The sequence below is a fragment of the Garra rufa genome, chromosome 5, assembly GCF_049309525.1.
Source record: "Garra rufa chromosome 5, GarRuf1.0, whole genome shotgun sequence".
In the NCBI taxonomy this organism is placed as follows: Eukaryota; Metazoa; Chordata; class Actinopteri; order Cypriniformes; family Cyprinidae; genus Garra; species Garra rufa.
The window spans coordinates 42041840-42051899 of NC_133365.1; the positions used below are offsets into that span (position 1 = coordinate 42041840).

General features: G+C 37.3%; 2 protein-coding genes across 2 annotated transcripts in view; one reads left to right on the forward strand and one right to left on the reverse strand.

Annotated features, from left to right (window-relative positions):
* Positions 1-3758, forward strand: part of tenm1 (teneurin transmembrane protein 1) — a 78016-nt gene extending 74258 nt beyond the window's left edge. The window contains exons 22-23 of the mRNA XM_073840088.1: positions 897-1654; positions 1907-3758. Of these exons, the coding sequence (XP_073696189.1) occupies positions 897-1654; positions 1907-1979 (831 nt within the window). The 3' untranslated portion in view covers positions 1980-3758. The remainder of the gene's footprint in view (positions 1-896; positions 1655-1906) is intronic.
* A 122-nt stretch (positions 3759-3880) lies between these two features.
* On the reverse strand, positions 3881-9063 carry sh2d1aa (SH2 domain containing 1A duplicate a). Its single transcript, XM_073841426.1, has 3 exons — positions 8927-9063; positions 5501-5564; positions 3881-4619 (listed from the first exon to the last, which is right to left on the reverse strand). The coding sequence occupies exons 1-3, from the start codon at positions 9061-9063 to the stop codon at positions 4500-4502; spliced, it is 321 nt and encodes a 106-aa protein (XP_073697527.1). The 3' UTR covers positions 3881-4499.
* Positions 9064-10060: the final 997 nt, after the last annotated feature.

A 10060-nucleotide genomic window follows, 5' to 3' on the forward strand; every position in this document is an offset into this window, starting at 1 on the left:
GAGGTTTTCCACAACATGGAATTTATTTCAGACACAATTATTTTGAATTCCTTTTAGTCTCAAAGGAATAGTTTTCTTAAAAATTGGGGCAGTCACGTTGGTGTTTACCCACTATATTATGTTATAAAGTGGCACATTCCACAACCAGTCATTTTGGCAGACTGGCTTCAGTATAGGCTTTTTTTAGACTACGTTTTGAGTTCTGAAACTTACAGGATGTTTTTTTTTTTTTTTTTTTTTTTTAAGTACAATGACTTCATAAATGTCAAAAGATTAAGGGAATTCTGATTTCTTAGTTCATGACCCCCTTTAAAAGACTAGTTCACTTCCAGAACAAAAATTTATAGATAATGTACTCACCCCCTTGTCATCCAAGATGTTCATGTCTTTCTTTCTTCAGTAGTAAAGAAATTGTTTTGTGGGGAAAACATTTCAGGAATTATCTCCATATAGTGGACTTCTATGATGCTTGTGAGTTTGAACTTCCAAAATCCAGTTTAAATGAACCTTCAAAGGGCTCTAAATGATCCCAGGCAAGGAAGAAAGGTCTTATCTACGAAACAATTTGTCATTTTCTAAAAAAAAATATATTTATATACTTTTTAACCTCAAATGATCGTCTTGTCTAGTTCTGTGTACTGTGTGTAATACGGGTCAATACAGTTGTAGGGTATGTCAAAAACTACCATCTTATTTTCTCCTCTAACTTCAAAGTCTTCCTACATCGCTGCAGAAGCACCGACCCAGTGTTTACAAAGTGAACTACCACTTTAACTCACTGATTCAATTCAGTTGCATTGGTTCATTTGTTGATAAACTATTCCTTTAAAGAGTTAATTTTGTACATCAAATAACACTCGTGGTAATTATTTCATAACATCTCCCCCTCAACTTAGATTGTACTCGGCATCCAGTGTGACCTTCAGAAGCACTTGAAAAACTTCATCTCGTTGGATCGCCTCCCCATGACACCAGCCAATGGGAAAATTGGTGGCCGCCAGGGCCGCAGACCAATTTTCTCCGCCCTTTCTTCGATTTTTGGCAAAGGTGTAAAATTCGCCATCCGTGATGGAGTGGTGGCGACTGAGATCATCGGCGTGGCAAGCGAGGACAGCCGCCGCGTGGCTGCCGTACTAAACGGTGCTATATACCTGCGTGGCCTCCATTTTACTGTGGAGGGGCGTGACACACACTATTTCACCAAGTCTGGCCCACTGGAGGCAGATCTGGGAGTGGCCGGGGGCGGAGCTGGAGGCGGAGTCCGAGTGTTAGAGAACGGCGTAAACGTCTCGGTGTCCCAGATCAGTGCTATGGTTGGAGGAGAAATGCGGCGATTCGCTGACATTGTGCTCCAGCAGGGGGCGCTTAGCTTTAACATTCGTTACGGAGCAACGCCGGAGGAAGAACGCACACGTGTGCTAGAGGCGGCACGGATACGAGCTGTGCAGGGGGCGTGGCTATGGGAGCAGAAGCGGGTCCTGGAGGGCGAGGGCGGAAGTTTGCCATGGACTGAAAAAGAAAAGGATGAGCTGGTTGCAGAGGGCCGCGTCTCAGGGTACGATGGGTTCTACGCTCTACCTGTTGAACAACACCCTGAGCTAGCAGACAGCCCCTCCAACATTCACCTGATCAGACATGTGGAAACTGGTCGCAGGTAACAGCGGCACCTCAGCACACCTCTACATGCCTACACACCCCTTTATACACTCCAAGCTACCACATATCTCTTCAGCTTTTTCTAGAACCCCAACCAAACGAAGTGAGAAAGACTCTATTGCCTTTAAAATGTGACAAATGATGGTATTGTTTTTGATTTTGCATTGGTTTATGTACTCTTAGCAAGTTCGGATTCCTGTTTTTCAGTTTCACTAGGTAGATTTTGTTGAAAGTTTTTCTTGTTTTACAGTGGCTTAACCGTTCTTACAAAAGAACAAGCCTTGCTTGCCAATCTGAGGGCGCAGAGAACGATTCACCTGTGACTGTTCTTGGCATACGTTAAGGAGTCTTCATCTCTACACATGCTGATTCTCTCACTTGGGCTTGTACAGTAATCATTCGACTTTATGGGAATGTCGAGTCAAACTGGTTATGGCATTAAATCTTGCAAACCTGAGGGTTTTCCTTGTGATTTCATTGAGCTCGGTGTTAAACGTTTCTCTCCAAATTTTGGGTCGATCTGCATTCCAGGATTTACGTAGACGGCTTGCAAGAGCCCTCGCGGTTCGAATGACCTTCCAGAAGCCCGACATTTCAACAGAGCTCTAGGAACTGTCATATCACAGCAGCTTTGTGGAGTCCTTGAGAAGTATCTGACTCAAAACTGTCACAAAACTTAACCCCTGGGCTGCAAGGGATTCACAGTGTTTGGAGTCTTGGCAAGAGCTTACCACCATCTTGTGTTGTTTCTGCTTAATCGGTGTTGACGAAGCTGAGAGAATTACGCCGCTGCTGTGGAAGACAAATTTGTTGTTTTTTTGCTAAAACTGTACAGTTCAACTCATTTTTTCCAAATGTAGAAATCAAAAAAATATTATGTATGTGGAAATTGTGCCTTCCTGGTCTGCTAGAAACGATCACATGAAACGGGCTTAGACATATCGTACATACTCAGCTTCAGTATTCGTCACATGCCTTAGTTACATGCAATTATTTGTGTTATTTTAGGTTTTATTTATTTATTTATTTTCGGTGGGGAGGGGTTTGGTTAGCGGGAGCCAAAAACGTGAATGCTAATATGCCTGTGAGGTGAATTCTTGTAAACAGACCCCAGGATATAAACACATGTCCCAGTTTACAGTTAATATGCTGCTCTTTTTTTATTTGTTCTCATGTGACTTCACTCTTTTTCTTTTTTTTTTTTTTTTGCTGTACACTTAATGTGAAACTCACATGATGTTTTTGTCATTTCGGTTTCTGAACGAGTGTCAAAGCTCCAACGTTTTGGATTTTGCCAGTACTTTGACAGGTCCTTTTCCTTTTTTCTGATCCCCCTCGAAACTAGTGGGAGGCCTGAGGAGGAAGATATGTAGGGAAATGAAAGAATCACCTGCTGAAGAACGGTATTTTTCTCTTTTCCAAACTATTAAAGTCTGCAGCACTGTGGGTAGACGTTCTGTGTGTAGGACTCTCGATATGGACTTGTATATCATTAATGGACTATTGTAGACTGTTTATAGATACTGGACTATTTATACACGACACTCAAGAGAATTAGGAGTAAATGTATTTTCTTGTGAATTCTGTGGATATGCTGTACCATCAAGCTTTGTAATCTTAATCTGAGATCTATATTTGCACTGAATATAAGGTGAAGAGATAAATGCATTAGACTGAAGTTTTAGAGCGTGCAAATATGAACAGATTCGTGTGAGAGGTGCTCTGAAGGCACGTTACATTTCCAACATTTTGCAGATGTTCATTTCAATCGAAGTACCGTTATGTTGCACGAAGAAAAAAAAATTGTGGCGGAAATATTTTTCGTTTGGTCTTAGTTTGCATCTTTGTCATAATCACAATCATTGCTGAAGTGAAAAAGGAATATGTAACTTTTTTTCATGATCAAATCATCTTCCTCTCTCAAAAGTCAAGTACTAAAAAAACTTCAGTGTCCTCTCCTTGGCCAAACAAGTTCCTGTGGTGTATATTTGGCGGATAGGCTTTATGTACACAGATTAATGCAGTTTGTTAAACATGCCTATTTAAAACAAAGTACTTTGGGCAATGGCCTTTTTATAAATAAAAACGCAAATGTAACCCTTTCTTCTGTGCGTCAGTATGTGTGGGTATCTGCACAGGACACAGCTGAAGACTTGAAGATTGAAGATCCTCTTTTTTTTTTTTTTTTACATCAGTTCAAAAAAATATAAAGATTCAGACAGAACATTTTTCTACTAGTTTTATTTTTAACATCAAAAAGGCTTTGTTTCTAACATTGATTTGTATTATTGCAGGAATTGTGGCACTAAATGAAGTTTAATTAGAAAATGTTTCTTGTTTAATCTTCACGAGTAGAATCATCTAAAACGAGTTTTACACAAACACTTTTCAAACCCTCATTAAAACAAGATAGCAATCAAACTCAGAAAGGATTTGACATTCTGTTCAAGGCCTATTTCTCTGATGGGTTTAGTTTCTGTGGTGACCTGTAACTGGTTATCTGTATAGCTAACATGAAATGGTTATTCAAAAAAAAAACACTGAAGAAAACACTTCAGCGTTTTTGTTGATAGACTGACAGTATACAGTAGAGTGATCTATAATGTAATGGGATAGGCAATTATTTAAATTCTAGCAGAGCATTTATTGTTTTGATATATTGTGAATTATTTCTAAATTCATATGATTATAAAGGTATATTTCTTCAGAATAAGACTCTAATACACTTAAATATTCTTTTCAACATTTTTACAATTTACAGGATTTTTACAACATTTCTACTATTTACATTTTGGTTAAGAAGATACGCTCTTTCACATTTACAGCATGCTTTGACTTATGTGTTATTTAGGTTTGTTTACAGGATACAAAAGTGGAACAGAAATGCCTTGGTCTGGGATCTTGAAGGCAGCAATGAGGTTCCCAACTTTCCTAAAGAGCCTTTCCTTCATCCCAGGAGCCACCTGGAGGGAAAAAAAAAATATTAAAAACTTCCTGACCCCGTAAGAAGAATTTAAAAAAATACAAAGAAATGCCTTAACATTTAATTGTACATTTTACTAGTGATGGTAATGATGGCATTAAGTGTACAAATTTGTGGTTTATACCATTTGACTCATGCGAGGAGGCACGTTTCCGTTGAGTCAGTGTTTTTTTTTTTTTTTCATTTATAAATGTATATTTAAAAGAGTTGTGTGGTATTTTTTTCTCGTGTGGCTGTGGTTGATGCTGATCAGTTACAGGAAGCTCAATGCAGTCAGATAAAATGGAGATATGAAGAAATTATAAGATTATGTACACAGAAGAAAATGCTAATGCCTGTTTAAAACAGGGTTTAAAGAGACCATTCTAATGTTATAAGGATCTTGGTCATTAATTAGTCAGTAGATCATTATGAACCAAAATGCAAATGTTTATCACCATTTTGGGTGTGTTTACAAGTTGCACATCTTGCTATTTCCTTGATGCGCATGAAACGAGATGTGTGGGTGACACTGAAGCATAACAGATGTACATGGCGATTTTCTGGCTGTTAATTTGTGTGGAGGTTGAGGCTAAAAATATATGCAACACACTGACCACAAAGAGAAAAGTGTGTTGCATAGTGTACTTCTGTATATAGCTTGCTCTGCACTTGTTTGAACAGTAACAGGGTCATTAAATTGTGCTACCAGAATAGTCACAGAAAATATGTTTGTACTGTATTACAAATAGCATAACACAAAACATATGTTAAGACATTTTAATTTTACCACAAAAATATGTTTGTATTTAAAGACATGTCATATCAGGTTTTACTAGAGGAAAAGTGCAAAGCTACAAAAGTCCAAAAATCTATCCGTACCTCTATTGTCCAGAGGCCATCCTTGTGTTGGAAAATTCTGTAGGTGTAAACCCATCCATCACACCTGAAGATTTACACACAGTCATTATAATGTTATTCGCAGCACAGTATTTAAACTTGCAATTACCCTGTTTTGCAGTTGAATGTGTGCCTCAGCTTGTTAAAGGCACAGTAAGTAATTTTGCAGCTAGAGGGCGCATATTCCAAAGAAACAAATGTGTAGTTTGATAACACCGCCGTGTTTAAAGGAACACTCCACTTTTTTTGGAAATAGGCTCATTCTCCAACTCCCTCCGAGTTAATAAGTTGATTTTTACCATTTTGAAATCCATTCAGCCGTTCTCCTGTTCTGGCGATATCACTTTTAGCATAGCTTAGCATAGATCATTGAATCCTATTAGACCAATAGCATCACGTTCAAAAATGACCAACGAGTTTCCATATTTGTCCTATCTAAAAGTTGATTCTTCTACAGTTATATCGTGTACTAAGACCGGCGGAAAATGTAAAGATGCAATTTTCTAGGCCAATAAGATTAGGAAGTTTGCTGCCGTAACATGGCCGAAGCAGGCGCAGTAATATCACACAGCACATCGCAGCACAACATGACCAACTGCATGCGTTCCTCGTTGGAAGTTACCTAGCTGGGAACTAATTTCAGCACTGCGTGATATTACTGCGCCTGCTGCGTTCATATTACGGCAGCAAACTTCCTTGATTATTACACTGGAATGAGAGTGTAGTTCCTAATCTTATCGGCCTAGAAAATCGCATCTTTACATTTTCCGCCAGTCTTAGTACACAATATAATTGCAGAAGAGTCAAGTTTTAAATAGGACAAATACCGAAACTCATTGGTTATTTTTGAACGCGATACTATTGGTCTAACAGGATTCAATGATCTATGCTTAGCTATGCTAAAAGTGATATCGCCAGAACAGGAGAACGGCTGGATTTCGAACCGGTAAAACTCAACTTATTAACTCGGGGGGAGTTGGAGAATGAGCCTATTTCCAAAAAAAGTGGAGTGTTCCTTTAAGTGTGGAATCATGTGAGTTGTCGTCTTCATCATAGCTAATGAAGTCCGATGGAACTCGGGTGGAAGTCATGTTTATCGATGAGTAATGTATTAAAGATTTATTAACGTCATTGTAGTATGAAGCAGGGTGGGGCTGAAAGCCGTGGAAGCGAAACGAGGACATTGGAGTGATTGCTAATGAGACTCTGAGCTTTTATTATGCCACAGTTGACTGTTTCCACTTTTTTCTGGTCATGCGTATGTGGGGTAAAGCAGCATTGCTTTATCAAACTAGATACAGTTGAAGTCAAAAGATTACAGCTGTAAAGTGTTAATTAGTTTACCAAAGTAACAGGGGTCATACGAAATGCATGTTGTTTTTTTATTTAGTACTGACCTGAGTAAGATATTTCACATAAAAGAAGTTTACATATAGTCTACAAGAGGAGAAAATAGTTGAATTTATTAAATGTACCCTGTTCAAAAGTTTACATACACTTGATTCTTAATTCCGCTGTTCTTCAGGAAAAAAATCCTTCAGCATTTTTTTGATTCTTTGATTTTGAGATCCATCTTTTTACACTGAGGACTACTGAGGGACTCATATGCAACTATAACAGAAGGTTCAAATGCTCACTGATCCTCCAGAAGGAAAAGCTAGGGGGTGTAAACTTTTGAATGGAATGAGGATATGTACATTTTTCTTATTTTGCCTAATTATTATGTTTTTTTTTTTTCATTTAATACTGCCCTTCAGAAGCTACAGAAGATACTTCCATGTTTTCCAGAAGACAAAATAAGTTATATTTACCCTGATCTTCAATTTCAAAAAAAAAGTCACCTCCCGATTTTTAATGCATCGTTTTTCCTTCTGAAGCATCAGTGAGTGTCTGAACCTTCTGTAATAGTTGCATATGAGTCCCTCAGTTGTCCTCAGTGTGAAAAGATGGATCTCAAAATCTTTGTTGGAAAGGGTTCAAATACACAAACATGCTGAAAAACCAAAGAATTCATGGGACCTGAAGGATTTTTCTGCAAAATACAGCTGGAACAGCGGACAAAAAAGGGACTTATGAACAGCTATCACTAAATCTGATCCCTCTAATTTTGGTAAAATAACATTTTGCAGATTCTGCAAGGTGTATATAAACTATTGACTTCAAGTGTACAACTGAGTGTGTTATAAGTTCTGTTATAATGCCACAAAATATATAATGCCAAAAAAAATTTAATTGCTTGTTTCTTCGGATTTAAACATTCTTGGAAACATTTGGGATAATGTAAGAACACAAGTCAGGAAAATATTTAACACTGTTAAAGTGATTTTTTTTTTTTTTTATTAAAAAAAATTGAGATACCTGCTTTACTAAGAGATTTTATGGGTTTGTTCTGTAACGGTGTGTGGTATTGATTTAATTTGTGCAGATCATTAAAAAAAGTTTGAAAATGTTTAAATGTAATTTTAAAAACTGCAGAAACCCTGATTAAATTATTGTAGCTATTACACGCTTCTCACATATGCTTAATTCTAACCTCAAAATGCCTCCATATCAATTTTACTGTATTTTTGAAGCAGGGTTGCATGTTTCTCAGTTGATTGTTTTATTTTTTCTTAGCTGAAGGTTTAAGGTAATACACAAGCAAGATTACAAAGAAACTCATATCAGTATTTCACGTCAATATATGTATTGATTTGATGAGTAGCCGTGTAATAAGAGAAATAATAGCACTGTCATTATCGCAAATAACCATCTTTACCCTAAAGGGGTATATTTTTGCAAAATGACCGAATGAATGTACATTATCACTTAAATGACATATTCTCAGTAATATTTATCACAGCATTTTAACTATGTTTAAAAAATCCTAATTATTAATTCAGTGACGTTACCTACAAATGTGATGATAACACAAATATGACAGTGCTTCTCAAGTGGCTTTACTTTTTTAGTAAACTTTTTAGTAAACTTTTTTAGAGTGGCAAACCAACAAAGTAACAACTATTTATCACACAAAAATTACAAAGCATATAAATCTGAGTTGTGAGTTAAAGTCTGTATTTTATTTTACAGATGAGTAAAAGTTTTTATTTTTGTCACAAATGGATTGGAACTGCATAGTAGTCTTTTTAGCATATCTATATTTGGCAGAAATAGCCAGAGTAGTATGCTGCTGTTCCTAATTCAATTTTTTGAGCATTGATGCAACCATGCAATTGGCACACTAATACAATAGAATTTGACTGGACACACAGACTTTGACACCAACAAACACCCCTGCTGTACCAAAACCAAAGTCAGATCATCAGTCAAAACATTTTTTGGTCATAGCCCACCAGATGAGAACCACAGCACTATGTTATAGATTACTGTACATAATACTTCTCAGAATGTAGTAATGTTACTCACAGCACACACACGCAGTAAGATCCCGCTGCACTCATGCTGTCTCTGATCAGGTAGCTGCCATCTCTGCCTGCTTCATTCAGGATCTCTTCTGCTTGTCTCTTGCTGATGGGACCATGATACTCTGCCAGATCCTCCATTCTGTCTCACTGTGTCTAGCAATTACGCATACACACACATATACGCAGACACCACATGAGGTGCCCTCACTGTAAAGGAAGTCATGAGAAGTGAGTGAGTGAAACTGATCTAAGATCAGCTGCAGATATCCATCGTTCCTAGTAGAAAAAAAGGAATTCGAATTTCTAATGTGTAATAGTATGATATACTGTGTCAGAAAAGTGTTTCTGTGACTAAACATTTCAGTATTGCAGTTTTTCAGTTTGCACTTTTATGCAATGCATTTTTCTACATTACAAGTGTGAGATGTGGCACCGACTAGACCATTGTGTCCACGCGGGGGCACTGCCGTTCCGTTTTATTGATATAACTAAATGATTTGATCAGAATTTCAGTTTTAACATGTCTCAAAAGCTTTATTGTAGTGCTTAACAAGTGATATAAAACCAAGCGATTTTTGTTAATAGGTAGAATTGACATGCATTGATTGTATAGCTATAAAACGAATAGCAATTATTCTGATTGGGTCGATCTAGGATGTCAATGCTTACTTTATACTTAATTTAATAGTTAAACTCACCCAAGCGATTTTTATTAGCCTAATGGGTAGAATAGACATGTGTTGCTTGTATAGGTAAAAAAAAAAATAGCTATCCTGAATGGGTCAATGCAAGACACTGGTATAACTTATTTTAACAGCTAAACTCATCCAAGTGATTCTATCACTAGGTAGAACTGACATGAATTGATTGTATCCATTTTTTTCTGCCCGTACAAGTGGGCGCGGCCATTTGTGCATTTTACACGTCTGGTTTCTGCTTGATATTGCAAATGGGTGTGTCTTACCATATATGAGCACACTGGTTTGTGTTGCAAACACTTTACCGCTATTCTTCTCGTTGTTTCCTTGTAGGGGATAATGAACCGGAAGTCACACAAATATGCTTGAAGAAAAGAGTAGCTAAAAATGAGTAATTATTCTGACTGGGTCAATTCATGAAGTATACTTTATCGTTT

Excerpts from the sequence above, each read along its gene's own strand:
- sh2d1aa (XM_073841426.1), bottom strand. The coding sequence starts at position 9,063 with ATGGAGGATCTGGCAGAGTATCATGGTCCCATCAGCAAGAGACAAGCA. Across the intron at positions 5,565-8,926 it reads TCTTACTGCGTGTGTGTGCT|GTGTGATGGATGGGTTTACA; the intron begins GTGAGTAACATT and ends GTAAATCTTCAG. Across the intron at positions 4,620-5,500 it reads ATGGCCTCTGGACAATAGAG|GTGGCTCCTGGGATGAAGGA; the intron begins GTACGGATAGAT and ends TTTTCCCTCCAG.